Raw genomic sequence first — 21,342 nt, forward strand, 5'->3', positions numbered from 1 at the left:
TTCTTGTTGTTCTTTTTTTTTTTTTTTTTAAACCGTAGTAACCTAGTGTGAGATCAGTCTTAGTGTTATACAGGATTAATTTTTCATTTTATGCAGCATTACTTGTTAATTTTTGCAATGGGGGTGGCATCTGGTGCTACAGAACTAAACTTGTCAGTTCTCAGGAACTTTAAGTAGCTAAATGATAATTGAAGAAAACATGAGAGAATAATTTTAGTAAAAGAAAAAGGGAGGGGATGTGGCTTATTCAGATTCTTGATTATTTTTCTTTTTTTTTTTTTTCTTTTAAGATAGCAGAGACAGAGTAACATTTCATCTGAAGTAGAGACCAAGCCCCAACTCACTAAAATAGGGAGTTAATAATAATTACTCCCAATGAAAATTGCTTAAAAAAAAAAAATTACCAAAATAAACCCTGGGAGCAAATAATCCATAGATAATACCGATCATTAATACTGAAGAGCAGAGACCAAGCAGAGTTGTTTTTTTCCTGCCCGCTCTTTGGGAGCTGCCACAGTCCTGACTCTTGAAATTTGATACAACTGTTTTTCTCCCCTCATCTTGCCAAGCTCAGTGGAATCTTGTTCAGCTATTCCACTAGGCCAGACTGCCTGGTATAATCATGCCGTGCTTTTGAGATCATTACCTTTCTTTTGTTTTTAAAATGATTACTTTTCTATTTGGTAACTGTGCTAAGTGCATTTTTATCTTAGTAGTATCACATTTTTCTTGGAGTGTAGGAAAGGAAATAATTTATCACCTCTTTTAATTTAATTTTGATTTGCTACTACTTACTCCCTAAACAGTCACATTTAATTTTTATTTATACGCATATTTAAAATACATAGTGGAAGAAAATTGTTTGGCGATTAAAAAGTACAGTAGAATATAACCACTTTTTTACTAGCTAGAGAAAAAATGAGATTTGGGGCAAATGCTTAAGCTTCTGGGTTAGAATCAATAATGCAATGATAATCTGTGTAAGAAAATCTTGCATTGAATTAGTATTTTGTTCAGTAAAGAATACTGAAGATGCTGAATCCTATTCAATATTCAGCATCTGAGTTCAGGCAGAGGTTGTCTGGCTCTCCTCTTGAGGAAAAGGTAATAAATGCAAAAGCAAAATGTTGAGAGCCATAAGAACAGTGTATTTAAACAATAGCTTGGAAAGTGTTTGTTGGGGAAGTTGATCACATGAGTAAGTTTAGTCAACCACTGTTACTAAAATATTTGTGAAATCTGAAAGTCTCATTTTAAGTTCCATTACAATCTTGTTAGATAGATCTAACACTAGTTTATTTTGGGATAGAGGGAGAAATATACTCAGAATATTCATTACTTACCACCAGTTCTTAAAAATCTCAATTAATGTTGCGTTAGCTGTAAAGCATATGTTATTTGGTCAGGTCTGTTCTAACCTCATTTAGTAATACAGTTTAATACAACTGGAAAAGAGTACTGCATCACCTGTGACCATATTCACTATTGCAAATACTCCATGGATGTAGAATTCATCCTCAGCCTAACAAGGAAGTATAAAAAACCTTTTCAAATACTGTTTTAATATGTTTGCCTAAAGGAATTTCTAGGTAGTCTTTTATTTATCAGAACAATATTGATACACTGTAATGAATTATTTCATGTAATGGTTTCTGTAGTCTCAGGATAGTTGCAGAGTGCAGCTGGTGACGGGTAATGTTAGGAAAATGGGCATTAATCAGAGAAGGGGAAGTCTTTCCTTCCATCTTTTGAAACAATGAATTTAGAACATCTGTTTCCTACTGTTTTGTTTAAATCAGTGTGTTTTCAGTACCAGTATATTTTGCTTAACTTAACCTAAGTGTTAGTATAACAGGTAAGTGCGTATTTAGATTATAATTTAAAATGTTTGAAAAATAAATGAAACTGAATATTGTTCAAATAGTCTTTTCATTTTTCTTTTTTCTTTTTTTTTCTCCTAGGTCTTCTAACATTTATAAATTGTGCCTATGTTAAATGGGGAACACGGGTGCAGGATATATTTACTTATGCTAAAGTTACAGCTCTTATTGTCATCATCATAACCGGACTTGTTAAAATATGCCAGGGTAAGCTTATAAAATTAAAGCAAAGGTTTGTATTTATCAGTTAGACTGAGTAACTGGTCTAAGGACTGTAAAATACCTCTGTATGTGTAATCAAATGCCTCAGTACAAGCATAGTGTAGCCACTTTGAGAACACCAATAATACCAATGTTAGGTATTATCATGATATTATATCATGAGAAGCTATCCTATCTCAGTTGACTTTGAACTGGGTAAAAGAAGGTAACTAACTGATTGCTCGGCAATGTTGTGCAATTTACAGCCTGCAGTATGGGATAATAAAGGAAATGAAAACAGCAAAATACAGAGCTAGCAAAATATGATGGGAGCAGAGAAAGCTGTAAGTTTCTATAAGAAACATACTACTTTACAATGAGATCAACTGAATTTTGTTTTACAAAATGAATTTCGTGTAAGTCTGAAAGTGATTGAACTTAAAGCAAAAATAGTTTTGTAAGAACATCTAAGTAGATTTGTGAAACAGCAGCTCTTTTTTTGCTCAAATCCTGAGTTGTATTATAGCTGTTGAGAATTAGAAAGCTGCTGGGGCTTTTGATTTTTATTTTTTTAAACTTGTGTGTGTGTTGGGCATTGTCCTTCAAGTTAGAGGAATTCTGAACTTAGTTTTGTTCTTGGCCCTTCCTTTGGGGAGAATTTATTGGTGTGTTAGCTTAAAAAAATTAGCCTGCTTCCAAAGCCGCCATAAAGGTCTTTCCCTGGCAATCTGGCAATTTGTGTCCTTTGCTCTAACCAGTTATTGTTGAAAGTCCATGAGCAAGGTAATTACTGTGAACAGAACAAGAATATGAATATGTGAGCACCATGCTGGAGTGTTTATTCCTTAGCTCATCTGCCCATCCCTTGTTTTGTGGATACTGAGCTTATTCACTACTAACTTTGACATTGTCTCCCTTCTCTAACTTAGTAGTTATTCCACTGATGTCTGTGCCAAGAGAATAGCAGGATAAAAAGTAGGGAAGATAAATAAGTGAAGATACTTTAGAGGCCTCAAATATTTGCCTGGCTAGTTTTGGTGAAGTCTAAAGGTTTCAGGATGCATAGTGCAGGGCGTATTTTGGAGTTACATAGTAACTCACCTTTCTGTATTTGGTGGTTTTGTGTGTGTCTGTATCTGAGTATATAAAACTGCCACTGACGAGCTTGTCTGGACTTGATTAAAGTCAAAAGATGGCACAAGTTCTCACAAATACTCTGAAAGAACCCCACACTTTTTTCTTAGCTTGGGAAAATTTTATCTCAAGTAACAAATATTTTATGCTCTATTAATTGTTCTCAGTTTCCTATTTTTAATAGCTAAAATTTAAACATCCATTTAGGTGGGATTTTTTTGAGTCATTATTATCTAAAATCAACTGTTATCTTTGTTTTCTGCATAGGCTAAATGTCTGAAAATTTAAAAGTATATGGAAGGATAGAGTGGATTATTTTATAAATATATATGTTATAAAAATTACCCTTAGCCTGAGTGCTGTCATTGTCAGTTGTTTGCAGCGTAGTCTGAACTTAATGTTCCTGAACTTTTTGTGCCACTGTGGACAAACTAGGTGTTTAATTATAGAGTAGTATCATCCACAGAGGATATTTTTTAGTAGTTTAAATGCCATGCCTATTCTCATGGCTGAAGCACAGAGTAGAATTGGAAAAAGGGCTTAATAAGCAGCTTTGAAGGAATTAGGGTTTCCGAGGGGTTTTTTTGTGTTTGTGTGCCAAATTGAAAAAAATTACTTGCTGTATTCTATTATCCTGTACTTCACTGCATCTCTTCCACACACAGGATATACATCGCACTTTGAGAACTCTTTTGAGGGATCCTCTGTTGATATTGGAGACATTTCCCTCGCACTCTATTCTGCCTTGTTCTCTTACTCTGGTTGGGATACACTCAATTTTGTGACAGAAGAGATCAAAAACCCAGAAAGGTAAACAATTTGAGCTTTCTAAACCTAGATTGTTCGTAAATTGCTTGTTTTGTGGCTGTCTTTCTCTAATGAGTCCTCAGCTTATGCAGAAATGAATAGAGCTGCTCTATACTTAGATAAGGCTGTGAACAGCCACTAGCAAAGATTTACTAGTTTTAAACTCCATTAAAAATTAAAAAAAGAAATAAAAGGTAAGAATAAATAAGTCTAAATGATTGCAGGATGCTGTATTCAGTGCTTGATAAGCTTTCAGTTCAAGATGTTACTACTGTTTATTACAATAGGTGTTAATATTGCAGTGAAACAGTTACATAAATATAGTCTATGCTGTGTTTATCTATGCAATAATTTCATATTTAAGAATGTTACCTTTTCCATGAATTTATGCTCTAAAAGTGTGACTGACTAATCTTGTTCAGTTGTGAGTCTGTAAGCAGATGCCTTTATGTTAAAAATAGAATGCCATTTGATCATTTTTACTTCCTATTATAAGCAACAGCTCAGATTGCTACAACTGAAAGATAAAGAATGGAAGAGATTTTTTTTTTTTTTCAATTCCCCCAACTGATTTTGACTTTTGCAGTTCATTCTGTTACCCCTGAGTTCTGTGGGCATTTATTTAGCCAGGAAGGTTATCTATTAAAAAGAAAAAATAGCAGAAAAGTATTTTATATCTAAAAATAACTAATTTTAGTCAGACTGAATTTCGGGTTGACAGGGTTTCCTTAAATTGTCTTGGAAAGATTTGTTGTATGTATTCAGAAGAGATGTATGTTTTGTGTGTGCATCAGTCATTTGGTCATTCAAATAGGGGTTTTTTTCTGCTGAAAGAGCTCTCTTTTTGAGTGCTGTTGCAATGCCTTTTCATCTTTTAAAGATAGTGTATTGTTATGTGTTATCAGTTGGATAACTCTTGTATTAGATCTAATGTTTTGAAAAAGAATTTTTCTCACAGGATGTTCAGCCGATGAAAATTTCTTTAGATTCATTTGCCATTTATAGGCATCAGTGCCTAATGCAAGCTTTGTTCTTGGTAACAATTGTAGCTGGAAAAGTGAACTTCACATTCCGGCTTTCTACATTGACAATTCTTGAGAATAATGAAGTGTTCCAAACCTCTATAAAATTGTTCCAAGTGTTATGTATTTTTCATCTTCACTTGATTCATAGTGCCCTCATGCTTGTCCAGTCAAAAGTTGCAATCCCCAAGTTAAATTCGAAATAGTCCCTTGGCTTTAATCTTGGGAGATGCAAAGTCCTTAAAATGCTCTTTCAGCTTTTTGTTACATTATGTAACATTTCTGAATTAATATCTAAGTGGTTTTCTAATTCTCTTTCTTCTCTGCACTGAGGCTCACAGGTCTCGTACTGTGCGAGTGCATCCTGGAAGCAGAGTCAGAACTCCCAGCTACTAATTTACTGATTTATTTGGGATATTGTGGTGTGTGTTTGGTTTTCTGCTTCCACAGCATCAGACAGACCCAGCTGGAGTTCTGGGCCTCAGGAAATTTTTGAGGAAAGTTCCAAATTGTATTTTGTTTTTCTGCTTTGTTGATTTTTTTTTTTGTTGTTGTTGTTGTTATTGAAAGCCATGTTCATGGCAAATGCTCGTCCATGTCACCATGCCATGTTTGATTCCAAACTGGGCAAATGCGAGAGTAACACTCTCAAGTCTGCTTTCCCTTTTGAGACATTTGAATATCCTTGCAAGCTTTGGGGAAAGAATAAAGCTGAGAAAAGTTTGCTTCTGTTCTGCAGAGTTTCTCCCTGTGGAGCTGCAGGCACAGGGCTGTGAGTTTATCTCAGCTTTATATTAAATCTTACCTATTTACCTCTAGAGGTTTGCAGTGTTTTCACGTCACTCTAGACCTTTTTTTGGTATTACTTTCTAGACACGTGTTTGCTAGTAAGATACACCACATCCCAAGATTCACAGCTGTGTGGCAGTTTTGGATCTGCCCTCTGCATCTCTACTTTCTGCAGTTACACCATCCAGTTAGTTTGTTCTCTGCAGTGATGAGTGCAGGTGAGAAGATCAGAGGTTTGGTTTGGTTTAGTGGATCTCCCTGCCTCAGAAGTAGGTGCTAGAACAGCAGCATCCCCCAGGGAGAATAAGTGCAGTGACTCAGAGCTCTGCCCCTTTGGGTTCTAACATGGCCAGTAGGAAATAATTTAAAGCATGTAAATTTGCAGGCTATTATGGATCTGGAAACCCTGAAGTTAGGGTACTGAAGAGCAGTTGCACAGAATCCGCTTTTAGACATAATTTAAGTTTTTGCGAAAAAATAGTATTTTTCCAGTATTCTGTATTAGAATTTCTAGTTTTAAAAGAAACCAAACTCTTCCAGAGATACCTATTTTGAAATCTTTATTCTGTCTTCATACCTTTTTATCTCTAAGGTAAAGGATGCAAATAAATAAGTTTATTCTGTAATTAATGGAAATTTTTTTTTCCTGGGTTGTGGGTTTGTGTTTTTTTTTTTGTCTTACAGGAACTTGCCACTGGCTATTGCAGTGTCTATGCCAATTGTGACTGTTATCTATATTATGACCAATATAGCTTACTATACAGTGCTGGATGTTGAAGCTGTTCTTTCTAGTGATGCTGTGGCAGTGGTAAGTTGACCATGTGACATTTCCCTATATTATTCACTTTTCACCTTTTAGGGATGCGTTTCATTTTGAGGAACAAAACCAGGAAAAATCCGTAGTTTATTATAGTGCTTCACTGTATACAGGAGGACAGAACAACTCATCATGAATAATTTAATCTTAAATAGAAAAGCAGTTAATGAAATCACATATAATAATAATATATTATCAGTTATTAAAACAAGCACAGATGCATCTTGTTAATGTTTTGCAAAGATGCTAATTAGACCTGTGCACTTTGAGCTAATTGTAAATTAGCCTCATTAGTACATAACTGTCTTCTCTGTTCCTTCATGCTGCGGTATGTAGAAGGCTGGAGCAGTATGCTGAACAGCCTTGCACTCAGCTACATTCTGTTGAGCTAATAATTGGTGCAGTGCATATCTGTAAATGGATGCATCGCAGCTCAGCTGTGACAAAGTTTAGCTTTGTATCTCCTTTTCAATAACTTAAATCACTGTCTTCCCAACTTTGTATAAATTCCAACAAATTTTAATATTTTGAAATTCATTATTTTTGTATATGGATGGGAGTTTGAATCCAATTAAAATATATAAGCTTCTTAAAGTAAAAGCTGGTCAAAACATGTTTAATACTTAAAGCTAATCATTAAACAAAAGTGAAGGGGTTTTTTTTGCCCTGTAGCTAGTGAATTAATTGGATAGTTCTGGTTACTATGTCCTTTAGAGTTGAGACTTGGAAAATTTAATCATCTTTTTTGTTATTTAAATTGAAGGAAAAGAAATAGCTTTCCTCCCCTTTAGATTCCCAATTGGCTTCTAAAATTTAAGTAGTTAGACACCTCCCCTTTAGATTCCCAATTGGCTTCTAAAATTTAAGTAGTTAGACAATGGACAGAGAGTTTTAAATACATCAAAATGAAGGAAGTATTCACTCTGTTCCCAGAGCGGATTACTATGATTAAAAACTGGCTTAACAAATCAGCAGACTCTTGTTTCAGGTATTTAAGCAGATGGTTCCACCAAAGCACTTACTTGACTGACTTTCAAACTTGAAAAATATTTGTGTTTAATGTAAGCTTTCAAAATAGCTTATGGTAAATGTGGGCTGTAATTTGTTACGTGTCAAATGTAATTGTGCAGATGTTTATTTCAAAATGTATTGGAAGTAAATAAACTCTAATGATTTGCCTCTTTTTAGCTGGAATATGGAAATACAAATTTGTCATAAAATATATTGTGAAAAACTTGGTAAAACACTTTGGAATGAAACAACACAAGACAAGGACAGGAAATACTTAATTTTGAATAAGCATATGCTAAGGGGTAAAAAAATCTCCAGGAATATTTATTTCTGTTGTAGGCTATAGTATCCCATATAAAGTACCTTCCAGTGACTGATAATGGAATTTTTAATTCTTGTCCAGTATTAATTAATCCAGACAAAACTAGAAGCCAATACACTGTCCATCCTGACTTCTGAAAAGCAACACACTATTGTTTTCTTTCAAAGACAGACTTAGAAAATACACTCCTTTGACAGCAATGAAATTCTCCTGTCCAGCCTATTCCCTAAAAGTATTCTGTGCCTACTCTACTGCTCCTGCCCTGTGTCATCACAGAGGTTTATCCAGCCACTTGGTGAATGGGATCAGGGAAACTGATCCACCCTGGGAGACTGGGGGAATGATTCACTGTGGGCCTGTCCAGTCTGTGTTGCTGTATACAGCAAATAGTAGCACTGCAGCAGGAATTGGTTGCCAGGGAAAGGAGGAATGATGGATGCCTGAACCTTGCTACACATGTGAAACCCAGGCCTACATTTTTATTATTTTATATACCCGTCATTTAGTTGTTCTTTGACATTGTTCTTGACCACAAGTGAGTATATATTTATTTTTGTGTGTGTATACATTTATGTATATATACTTGCTGTGTAATTTTACATGAAATTGTAGTACTCAGAACTGGACAGATCAGGTCTTCCTGTCTGGTACAGGATGTATCTGGACATGGAGGAGAAAAAAGGAAGACTTAGGAATGATATAAAGCCCTTAGTCAATCTGATTGCATGCAGAGATATGGGCTGACCAGGATAAGAATGAAAAGATATATTTGTGATTTCCGAAGTTATTAGGAGATTTACTTCTTGTGCTAGTTTTAATGGAAGTTAACTGAATGAATGACTTTGGAAGTCTAGAAGTGTGCTTTTTCACTAGATCTCAGGATTGCCAAATACTTGCACTTAAAAGCTTAACTAATGTTCTATCTAAAGGCGTTTTTGGTGAGACATCTCATCAGCTGGCAAACAATGGTCTTCTGATTGCCACTACTTATATCCCTTTTAGAATGATAAGGTGAAAGTGCAGCTGAAGTTAGTGACTCATTAAAGATTTCCTTTTCGTTGCTGATATGAATTTAATTGCCCAGTTTTATGAAACCAACTTTACGCTTGATCTACTAATACATTAACAAGTAGTGTGGACCTCTGGAAGGTTGTAGAGTGGAACAGTTGACACTGAGGACCTGACATGCACATTATATATACTTCAGGGGTATTGTACTTTGGATTACCTCTGATAATGAGGTCCCGTGGACTGAATGCTTGTGTGTGGTTGGATTGCAGTGGGGGAGTGCAGTAGGTATGCTCTTGATGTTCATCTTCCAATTTAGTCTGTTCTAAAAGGGCAGCTCCCTTTAGCTCCAGCGCTGAACAATGTGAACCAAAAAGTAGTAAGTGGCAATAACTCGGAGAGTTGCTTCAAAAGTGCACTTGCGGTCCAAATTAAAACACTCAGAATGCAGCCATAGTTTTCTAGTGAATACGGGGAAAAAAGACCTAGTGACTGTAATGGTCTGTATTTGAAAACCCTCCTATAATACAGAAATGTAAAAATCTTCATGGTGAAATCTCTCTGGGTGGTGGAAGAGAATTTTATCCTCAGTGGAATGTTTAACACAACTTAGGGCATTGTAGTCAGTGGATGAATGAAGAAAGGAGATGAGAATTAAGCCATGCAAAAAACTAATCCGATGAAAATGAGACGTTTTGATCTTCTCACATATTCTGCATGTGATACGTGGTACAGATTGCCGTAGTTTCCTTATTGCCCTCTATGTAGTTGTAGGGTGAAAATTACAATAATGCTTTTTTAAAGAAACATGGCAGTAATATTGCTGCACTTTAAAGTCTTTTGTGTAGTAAAGCAGCAGTTAAATTTAATCTTTCCTTGTTGCTATTTTGGGAAGGAATGGAGTAGCTTTCTCCTATTCATTTCAGCCAAGAGGCTTTGAGCGGGAAACGGGGGAGGAAAGCTATTTCCAGTTTCTAAATGATGAGAGTAAAAGTTTTAAGTAAAAGAAATACTAGTAATAGTGTATCTTTGCACATTGTTATGCACTTGCATACTGTTTTTCTTGATGCCTGGGAAGTGAAAGAAGACTTACCAAGGGATGATATGGAACAAAACTAAAATGTCCTTCTTTTACTTCAGTATTAGCTTTATTGTAGTATAGTCCCAGTGTTGGGCTAAGAAACTCATTTTTTTTAAGCTCTTTTTTGTTGAAGTAATTTAAGTAATACAGCAATAGTTAGAAGTTCTGCAAATGCTCTTCAGATGCTTGTTGATCATGTGAAAATCACTTCCTTTTTCAAAGATTCTTGTCAGAGTTTCACAGTTGACTTCTGTTTTACCTCCTTATGCAAACCATCACAACCCTTACTGTTGAGTTTGATGTATATGAAGCAGTCACTCTGTAGCACAAACACACTTAAAATTTCTGCATTTATTGGTTTATTTTATCTCTCTTTCCCCTACCACTGAACAACTGGGTTTTTTTCATCTGAGAGCGCCATTGCATTTTTTGTTTGTGAAGAGGGCAGCTGTCTCCACAAGCACTTTTTGAGCTGCTTCATCTTCTAACAGGAAAGAACATACTGGCTGCCAGTGCATAGCTTGTTACCTGCTTCCTCTGTTTGGTCATGTCTGGGATTTATTGACTGAGTTCATACAATAGGTGATATTTAGCAGCTTACTTCTTTTACTTGGGAAAGCTAAAAATGGTTTCAGGTTGAAGCAAACGGTTGTCCTGCATATCCAGCTGTCATTTTTCTTGGAACTGTACAGCTTTTTTTTTGGTAGACTGGGGATAAAGATGGTAACTTCAGTTGCACCTTTGAATACCATCTTGCGAGTCCAGCATTTACCCTGGTGTACTCATATTCTAGAGCAGACTTGCTTTGCTTTGACATGCCCTCTCCCTCAATGAACCAGGAATGTGGGAGGCTGTTTTAGCTGTTTTATTCTTCTGTGGTGTATAGTTTAATAAATGATGAGTCTCTTTCTTCTAACTGAATTCAACCACAGATTCTTAAGTTACTCTTAGACCTTTTGGGTATTTCACTTCTCTTCCTTCATTTGGCCAGTCATTGGCTTCTTTTCTGAAGAGGAAAATCTGCTTTTCTTTGGCTGCTAGTATCGTGTCCCCCTTTGCTTGCACTGGTACTTCCCAGTAAGGTTCCTTTGGATGAAGTGCACATCCTGTACCTCATAATGGAAGAACTCTTCATCAGGGACAGGTAGTTGCTTTTAGAAGAGAGCTGTTTAGTAAGTTGTTTGCCTTCTTTCTTGGAGCTAGCTGTAATTCACTACCAGTGCAGCAGTCCTGTTGCCAGTTATGTCGAAGTTCTCTGGCTTCGGATGCCAAGCTGGCAAGCTGAGCCAGAACTTGAAAGAGTGTTACCTAATATTTTCAGTATGAGAAAAGTAAGAGACTTTTGAAAACATTGAACCCTTATTCTACAGCTAGCTATTAAAAATGCTAAGAACAGGATAGACACCTGAGAAGATTTAGATCAAGTATCTTCAGCACCTCCATAAAGACACAAATGAAACTATTTTATGGTTCAAGTTGGCATCTGTAATCTTAATGTGGGCCATGCAGAAGAGACATGCCTCATGCAGTAGACATGCAATATATTAATGCAGTAGAGTAGTGCTGGTTTCTCTTCCCATAAGATTGTATTGAGTGACCTAAAGATGAAGAGAGAATTTCATGCGGGACCTTGCGCTGCACTAGTATCTTTTTCTCCAAGAAAAGGCATTGCCAGTACTACAAGGAGACAATGAATGTCTGTTTGAGTAGAGTCAGTTAACAGAATGGTGGTTGAAACAAGAATTACCAGAAACCTGAACAGTTAACTTGCTTTCTTTTGCACCTTTACAGTTTTCTGACTCTGTTTTCAGTTGATGTACACTCTCTTTCCTTTAATATATATGACATTAAATCTAATTTGGTCAAACTGAACGGATGTCATACAGTATCTATATGTAATCTATAGCAGTGGAAGAAAACTTCAGCTCAGTGGTTTCTTTGCATGTGTGGTTTCCCGATTGCCATAAATTGGAGTTTCTTTGTTTCCTTTAGGAAACAGCTCCTTAAAGGCCCGAGAAGCTAAAAATGAGAAAACAGACTGTAGTTCTGACTGCCAAATCTTCCTGTAACATGGGAGTGTATTTATACTCTGCCTCAAGAGAAAAGTCAAAGCAGAATTAATTGCACTTCCAAGATAATAGTCAGATTGCTCATATATATTAATCTCCTTACTGCTCTATAAGACTTCCAGGGTAGGAGTCTTCTAGAACTGAGCCTGGAAAAGCTCGCATGTGCGATAGGATCTTGAGCTACATAAAGAGGCTCTATAGATGCCTTTTAGGCCTTCCTAATAGAAACACCTTATCATCTTAGGGTATAGTTTAGTATGAGTTTCTTATTCATGTTGGACTACGTTCTCTTTGCATTTACCCATCTGATCACTACTGTTTAGTGCTTTGTCAGCCTGACATGTGCTCACAGCTCCATATGCTCTCTGTAGTCTGATTTTTTTTGTGTGCCTTTAACTGCACTTTTTGTGTGCAGCTAAGTGTGATGAAATAGTTCCCATCTTGTGATTCATAGTATAAACGTGGGTCTTTCTAATCATTTGTGTGCCTGAATTACTCAGTGTGAGGCCGTATCCTGTGTATTTTGTTGTGGCAGCTCTTTATGTGGGGCAATTCCCGCTGCTTTTAGTTCAACCTGTTTGTATAAAACGGTTGTTTGAACCTTTAAAAGGACAAAAAAGTGTTCTTGCAAACCATTCACAAGTTACCAGCTGATGATCATGAGATCAAACTAACCCAAGATAAAAATAAAATGTAGTTAAATCAGTTGTTCATGTCTTGAAACAAAGCTGAAATGCAGTTTTTGACCATTCTTCTGGGAGTAATGGAACATTTTAGTCATGGCTAAATAAGGGCAGTTTATCTGAGAAGTGCATGGCTGCAAGCCTCTTCCTTCATTATTATTCCCTGTTGATGATTTGGAAAAAACAATCAGAACTAAGGGGAACAGTTCCAGGTGCATGTCTTTCTACAGTGTGCGTGTATATGTGTATATCTTACATGTCCAACGGATGGGAGGGCATAAAAGGACTTTATCTGTAATTGCAAGTGCTGTATCAGCCACTGAATTCTCTTACTGTTTTCCTAGCTGTTAGAAGCAGTTATAGTTCAAGTCTGGACTACAGGACTTGTCGGACTATAGCAGAGATGACAATTTAATCTCTTAATCCTTCTTGCTCTTTAGACTTTCTCAGAAGAAACCTGAGAAGAAATCCATCCCCATAGTGGTGGCTTTCTCCTGTTATGGTGGACTAAATGCTTCTGCTATAGCTGCCTCCAGGTAGGCTCCTCTGTCATCCTCCACATACCCTTGCGAATGCTCCATTCTTTCCCCTGCTGCCAGCTCATTTGTTTTTATAAATGCACTTCACTACTCCCAGAAGTAGTGGTAGTTAAAGCGGAATTGGTCAGGTGCTCAGTTCAGAGCCCAGGTCTAGCTCATTTGTGGAGGATCCATGACTGTACAATTGCAGTTTTAGCAGAAAGCAGCCGCTGACTCTTTTCCCTCCCCCTTTTTTTCCTCTTGGTGCACGTGGTGTATGTGCTTGATAATTTGATTGCTTTTTCTACTTTTCTCTGCCCTTCTTTCTTATGCAAAATAACCCTCTGACATATGCACACAGTTGAATGCTTATTGTGGCCACTTTTACTTACACTTCAGTAACACTTTCTGCAAGAAACGCTGTAAAGATCTTTGGTTTTGCATTGTTCACAAGAGAGCATAGCTCAGCTTTGGAGAAGACATTTCTTGGCATCCGTTAAAATGAGGGTGTTGAAGGATTTATAAATGTGTACTCTGAAGTATAAAAGTGTGTTTATTGTCTGAGTAGTAATACATGAACATGGCTGATTTTTATGTTAGAAATGAGGGTTGAACCCTGTCAGAAAACACCTGTATAAAGGCAGGTGGGTCTATATTTCTCATGTTAAGCTAGTTAATATGACTAAAAAGTTTAGCCAAACTTCAGGTACCTTTCAACTTTGTTTTGCTGAAAGATCATTTTGCAGGCAGATCTACTTGGCAAACCAAGCTGAACTTTTTAGATCATTCTCGATGAAAATATTCTTTTGCATTACCTTGCTTAGGGAAAAGTTAAGCTCTTGATGTTAATGCTCCACCCTTTGCTCTCTTACAAATCCCAACTACAACATTAGAAAGTACATGGGAAATGACAGTGTTTGGTAAAGGCTGTCACTAGTTATTCTCTCTTTTGAAGAGTCTGACTTGTACAGATCTAGGGAAATTAATTATTTAGACTTTGAGCCGGATCAGCAGTTGTTATACATCATATAGCTTGCATCCAGAATATGTTGAATCTATAACGTCTTGATCTGTGTATAATTTGTGGCAGTGATACCGTAGCTTTGCCTTAACTCATTGTGGTTTTTACTGCTCATATGAGTGATTGCTGTTTTCCAGGATGTGTGGAACAATATTAGCATATTTTAGAAAGATTGGATGTAGATTACAGGATGGAAATGGCCTTTGAGTTAGTCCCACATCTGGCATCCCACACTGGTGCATTACCAGATGTTTCAAAACGAAATGGGAAATGCTTGCAAAGAACAAACACCAACCTGCCTTTTGGGGGAGAGAGTTTCTCCACAGACATATTAGCTAGTTTGCATCTTGCAGTTTAAGATTACATTCATACATTTTCTCTCTCCTCTTTAACTTTAGCTGTTAATATTACTTATCTAAATGCTTATCCTTTAGGCAACCTTACTAAACATCTTAATTCTCTAACATCTTGATGAGTGAGTTCTGTATCTTAGTTTTGTATATTTAAAAAAAAAATCCTCTAGCAGTTTTCAGTTTGGTGTCTAGTAATTTCACTTGCTGTTTGGCTTCAGAAATCAGCAGTCCAGGTTTAAATCATCCTTTAAAATATTATAACAATTGCCTATTAGAATTTTCATCTTGTCCTTATTTTTACTTGTTCTGGAGAAGTTGTCTTGATTTATTCACTGTATCATTATGAATTACATTCTGCTTTGGGAGACCAGGTTTCTCAGAGCTGCATCTAGACCCAATAAGGGTCTGAGAGAAGCACTGTGGGTTCTAGTAATTATTCATCCTTGAGCCACAGAAATCTTTTATATACAATAATGTGAATTATTAGTTACTTGTTCAGTTTCAATTAACTGAAAAGGGGTAATCCATGGTATACAGAACACATTTCTTATGGCATGGTCTTTTGCTAAATTGATGTTTTGATTTCAGCATGAAATAGATTTCATACATGCATTAGTTCTTTTATGTTTTTCTTGTGTTAATTTTTATCATTTCTGTGGGAATCTGTGTGTGTATTTTTCCACCCCTGTGTTGAAGCTCCATTTTGAGGGAGGCTGTGCTAATGTGTATAAAGTAGAAGAGCTCAGGAAGAGAGGTGCTTTAGTAAGAATCAGGGTGACTAATACAGTTGATGCATTAACTTTGAACCTTTTGGCAAGGTTCCCATTGAAGTGATTATATGCTTTTGCATTGTGCATTAGCAGCAGGAAATCCTATCTGCCTTTGCTGAGGCTCAACTAAATTACACAAAAGGATGGAATAAATTTTGCTTTTTAGTGTAGATGATGGTATACAGCTAAGCAGAGTTGGATTCTGAACCTTAACCTGGATAATGGGCTGAACAAAGTACTTTGTCAACCCAGACAAAGAATGGCCAAGCTTTGTTTTATGTCCATAAATTTTTCTGCATTTTATGGTTTAAAGATTGATGTTAGGTGCAGGGTTTTGCCTCGTGAAAACTAATCACTCATTTCACAAAAAAAATCTATATTAAGTCATTTAGGCTTTTTTGGCCTACAGAATTATTAAGAAAAGAGATCATAATGCAGTGGTGATCTTGTTCCTGGAGTAATTAAATAAAAATTTGACCAATGTTAAATCCAGATAACTTTATATGCTGCAAACAAACACTGATTCTGAATGTTAATTCCGCTTTGACTGAACTCCTTAGCTCAAATGTTATGGTGAAGAGTAGTAGTTTAAGGGGGAGGTCAAGGGGAAGGTGTTTCAAAATACTAAAATATTAAAAACTGAAGAAAAGATTTGTAATAGAAAAGGCAGAGCTGCAGAAAGCTGAACTAGTATATATGCTTTTTATGTCTGAGGATCTTTAAATTGATAAAGCAAGAAAGAGCTAAGGAAGTGCTTTAGAGAAATACTCATAAAAAAGTTTAGATTACTGCTACCTGCTGAGGTATAAAATGTTCTAATTCCCACGAAATCTTTGGGGTTTGTTTGAATACCACTTACACATAAGTATGTACCTTTCTGTTTCTATAAATAGTGATTTCATGCTGTCTAATGTAGACATGATCCATTTTGCTACCATGACTGTTATTTTGCTTCTGTAAAAGAAATCATGGAAGTAATTTAGCTATTGGTAGGTAGAATTGGGATAGGAAGGCTTCCACCCATGTCCTCTGAAGACAGCATGAGTGGATTTCTGCTTAATCTGGACATGCTAATGTTCAGACAGGTACAATGCTCAGACTGAGGCAGGATTTAGAATAGTTGTCAGTCTTCATGTATTAAATTTCTTGATTTTTTTCAAACATTTTGTCTGATCCCTTTTTTCTCCATCCAGGAGGCTGAACAGAATTGACCAGGACAATATCTTGCAAATTATTACCCATTTTCTTTATAGGTCCCAGCTTGCTAGCAATTGATAACTCTTACCACTTGCTGTGAAACTTTGATGCTCCTGGCTTCTTGGTTTCAGAGCTCTATCATGGAAAGTCACCACAGTTGGCATGCAGTATTGTTTGCAATGTTAACAAATGACTGCTAATAAGATGCTTGGTCTGTCATTTGCCACGTTGTGAGAGTAGAGCCCAGAGGCCCTGCTGGTGGAGCTAAGGGAATAGAAGATGTTGCTTAGGAAACTAAAAAAGAAGGAAAATAAAATAGATTCCTAGAAGAGTGTCTGTAAACAGTAGGTGTGATGGTGGCAATGTTTATCATGTGCAGTATGGTTGATATGTAATAATATTTTTGTCCTTTATTCTCTGAAGTCACTATGTTACGCTTGAGTTCTGTAGTTCAATTAGATAATAAAATATATTAGGATGGGTGAGAAAATTCCTAAAACACTTTGTTTTCCTTTGTGAAGGAAATTATTTTTGTGAGCAGAAGATGTGAGTTCAGGTGCTTGGCTATTTAGAATCTATAAATAAATAAAAAAGCTGTGTGCTTCTTTGTGCTGCATTATGGATTGTCCTTACTATATTACTATTTTTCCATACAAAATAATTACAAAAGCTTTGATGTCCTTGTTTTGTGTATGCTTTGTTGCAGAAATTTTCATGTTTTCTTTTTCTTTTCCCTTTCATCAGACGTTTGCTGACCAGGTATTTGGTATCTTCAGCTGGACGATTCCCATTGCTGTAGCCTTTTCTTGTTTTGGTGGACTTAATGCATCAATTCTAGCATCATCAAGGTAGTGCATATTTCTTTCTGTTTTACAAGTGTTCATAAGTATTTTTACATGTTATTGTTATGCTCATGTATTACGAGAATACTTCTGTAACTGAACCTATAATGAAGAGCCACAATGAAATAGCAGAACTAAATAAACCCCTGTGTGTGTGTACATACAGCCTTAACACTGCCTTACTTTCCCAAAGCACTCCTAGCTGTATACGGAGTATAATTAAAGATCAAATGAATGTTGTCTGTGTGGTGAGTCCTCAGGCCTTCTGATTATTTCGATTGAGTTATCTTCTGTTTTACTTGATACAATAATTGTAGCGAGTTCCTGTTTTCAGATGTATTTACTTTTAAAAGTCAGTAAGTTTTAAGTCAGTATCTCTAAGGTTTTTTCCAAGTATAAAGTTTTAAAAGTTGCTACTGCTATTAAGCTGCAGTCAGAAAGCTTAGGATACAGTATAGAAGCTTTCCTCTGAGCATTGATTATGGATGTGACTAGTGAAAGTTTTAAATAGATCTATACAGGCATTTTAAGATCCTTCCTGTCCATTGAATGTATGCGCAATGCCTCTGTACTGAGAACAAATATGAACATGGTCGGGTGAAGTAGTCAAGATAGAACAATTTGCAGTTGATAATAAAATTATGTTATTTTGTTTTTTGAGCATGTGGTTGAGTGACCTCTTTCTAGAGACCTGGCAATCTCTTCTGGTCGGCACTGAAAACTATTCTGCTATAAGGTGGAATGTTTTCAGCACTAGCTTTCAGAATTTTTTAGAACAACAGAAATTTATTTCAGATACTGTAGATGTTTTCTATTTTACCTGTAGGATTGTTTTTTAAAAATGGGTGTTAACAGCATGTTTCTAAAAACGCGTGTATCTTTTAATGGGTGTTGTACAGTACATCTTTACAAGAAGGGTTGAATTCATGTTCCGGTTTAAAGGATGGAAATTCAGTGCTGTAAATACTTATTTTGACTGGTATTTGTTCTGTAATACATTCTCACCTGTGGCCTCAGCATCTATTTTATGACTTTTTTTTTTTTTTTTTTTCAGGCTATTTTTTGTAGGATCTCGAGAAGGTCACCTTCCCGATCTGTTATCTATGATCCACATAGGGAGGTTCACACCTGTGCCAGCACTGCTCTTCAATGTAAGTTATTACTGCTTTTCAGCTGTTCAGATGTGACTATATGAATTATTTAAAGGAAAGCTTTAAAAAAATCACAAGAGAGAACTTCAGATTTACTGTCGTCGAGGTGATTTTGAAGAAAGTGATTTTTGAGGCATAAAATCATGCCAAACACCAGGGAGTATAAGGTGTTACTTTAAGGCAAAAAGCTGGATAAATAATAAGTTTCAAACTTCTTTTGTTCATCTCACTCTTGTTCTTTTCTGACAGTGTGTTATGACCCTTATTTACCTGGCTGTGGAAGATGTCTTCAAGCTTATTAATTACTTCAGTTTCAGTTACTGGTTTTTTGTTGGTCTGTCTATTGCTGGGCAATTATATCTACGTTGGAAGGAACCAGATCGACCCAGGCCTCTTAAGGTAATATTTACTTATTACAGAATTGTTTAAAATCCTTGTCTTCTACATAATGTGAAAGTACTGTCTAAAATTTGGACCATACATGTTGTGTCTAAAGGTTACAAACTGATCAGGACATAAAACATGGCTTCCATTTTTATATTGTACCGTGAAAGTTAGCTTGTCTGCTAGATAAGAATAAATGATTGTTGTAATAGTACATTTGCTCAATCAGTATCCCTTCTCTCTGTCAACTGGACAATGTCTAACATAGTAGTTAGCCTTTTTCCTTTTTTCTTGGATTAGAAATCTCTAATTTGGAATGCCTAAGTTAATTAATTCTGTCAATGTGGATCACATTTAGCTCTGGTGTTTCAGTTCAATATCTGATCCTCTTACCACCTTCCCATACTTGAAGTTGATACTCTACAGGAAAAAGTTGTTCCTGTTTCCTGAGTCTTATTGGATTTGTCTAAAACCCCTTCATGTTGTTATACAGTTTTTTTCAACATAGCAGAGTTACCATACTTGATTACTTATGCAATTTTTAGCAGCAGTTCTGTTCAAGAATAATTCTGCAATTTGCTTATGGTTCCAAATAGCCAGATGTATAAGAGGAAGAGCAGATAATTTCACAAAGTGGGGTTGAGAGGGAAAGGTCTTTTAACTCTCACCAAAATGTTTGTAACTGTAGACAATGAATATTTCAATAACATTCTGTTCTGGTTTTCTGTCTCCAGCTGAGTGTGGCTTTCCCAATAATATTCTGTATATGCACAGTATTTCTGGTGGTCGTGCCACTCTATAGTGACACTATAAATTCATTAATTGGAATTGCCATTGCTTTATCTGGAATTCCAGTCTTTTTCTTGGGAGTCTATTTACCTGCATCAAGGAGACCTCAGTTTATCAACAAGATTTTAGGTAAGTTTCTTTTTAGATGGAGATGTTGTTAGGAAAGAGGAAAATTAAATAAGTGAATCTTGGTTTGTTGGTGAAAAGGGTTGTGATCAGCTGACCCCAGCCACCAGCTAAGTACCCACAGAGCTGCTTGCTCACCAGCGACCCCTAAGTAGGATGAGGGAGAGAAGGGAGAAACAAAGGTGAGAAGACTTGTTGGTCAAGATAAAGAGAGTTTAGTAAGTGAAGGAAAGCGGGGGAAAGACGCCTGCGGCTGCAAAGGCAGTCACCACCAGTGCGCAACCAGTCTCCAAGCAACGACTGCCTTGGAAGACACCCTCCCATGTGCATGCACTTCTTCCTCTACCTGTTTTTATTGCTGAGAATGACATTATATGGCATGAAATATCCCTTTGCCTAGTTTGGGTCAGCTGTTCTGGCCACCTCCCCTCTGAACTTCCTGCCCATCCCCATCCTGCTGGTTGCAGAGGGCGGAGTGGGAGGGGAAAATAAAAAGGCTGTGCAAACACTATTCAGCAATAGCCAGAACACGGCGTGTTACCAACCCTGTTTGAGCCGTAAATCCAAAACACAGCACCGTACGGGCTGCTATGAAGAACGTTAACTGCATCCCAGCCAGACCCAGTAAAGGGGTATACTGGTTATATATATATATATATATATATATATATATATATGTTTTTACACCCAGGTTTTATTTACTGTATATTTAAAAGACCATCCACTTTCTACAGATTTTTGTCCTCAGTTTTTATACGTTTCTCTTTAATCAAGCACATGAAAAGTCTCTTAAGTGAGGTTGATGACACTAAAAGCGCTGGACACTTGGTAATGCAAGCTAACTGTCTTGCTTTACTGCATCAGCTGTTTGAAGATGGGTAGATTTTATGTTAGTCACAGATGGAGTCTTCCCTTTCATTGAATTGCTGCAGTTAAATGATACATTTTTCTCCACCAGTGCACTGTTGTCATGTTAGAAAACCATGATGAAGGATGTGGGAAGGAAGGTTTATAGCATAATCTAAGAATGCAACAGGATGTGGTGCTGCAGCAGCTAGAGAATATGTAAATACTTGGTAATCTTGTCACTTTCCTGTATGCTGTTTGGTTTGGGTTTTTTTTAATTCTACTGATTTTACGCTCTTAATTATAGAGAAAAAGGATGTTACTTCAGTTACTTGGCAGGGTGCCTAAGAAGAAATATTAACAGAACAGTTTATTAACATTATCTGTTCAAAAAAATTGAGTGGAAGACACTTTTTGTATTAACTTTTATCGTTCGTTTCCCTTAAGAGAAGTGAGGCAGCATTCTTGACATCTTTCATTAGTCACATGCATGTTGTGTAGAGCTGAGATAGGTGGCTATT

The 21,342-nt window shown here is 36.4% G+C and overlaps 1 protein-coding gene across 4 annotated transcripts in view; it reads left to right on the forward strand.

The window, feature by feature from the left end:
- Positions 1-21,342, forward strand: part of SLC7A6 (solute carrier family 7 member 6) — a 30,841-nt gene that overhangs the window by 8,604 nt on the left and 895 nt on the right. For all 4 annotated transcript variants that reach the window (XM_074881490.1, XM_074881489.1, XM_074881491.1 and 1 more), the window contains 7 exons: positions 1,962-2,087; positions 3,881-4,025; positions 6,518-6,641; positions 17,428-17,531; positions 18,580-18,676; positions 18,926-19,075; positions 19,795-19,978. In XM_074881490.1, the coding sequence (XP_074737591.1) occupies positions 1,962-2,087; positions 3,881-4,025; positions 6,518-6,641; positions 17,428-17,531; positions 18,580-18,676; positions 18,926-19,075; positions 19,795-19,978 (930 nt within the window). The remainder of the gene's footprint in view (positions 1-1,961; positions 2,088-3,880; positions 4,026-6,517; positions 6,642-17,427; positions 17,532-18,579; positions 18,677-18,925; positions 19,076-19,794; positions 19,979-21,342) is intronic.

This window comes from Strix uralensis, chromosome 12, assembly GCF_047716275.1.
Source record: "Strix uralensis isolate ZFMK-TIS-50842 chromosome 12, bStrUra1, whole genome shotgun sequence".
In the NCBI taxonomy this organism is placed as follows: Eukaryota; Metazoa; Chordata; class Aves; order Strigiformes; family Strigidae; genus Strix; species Strix uralensis.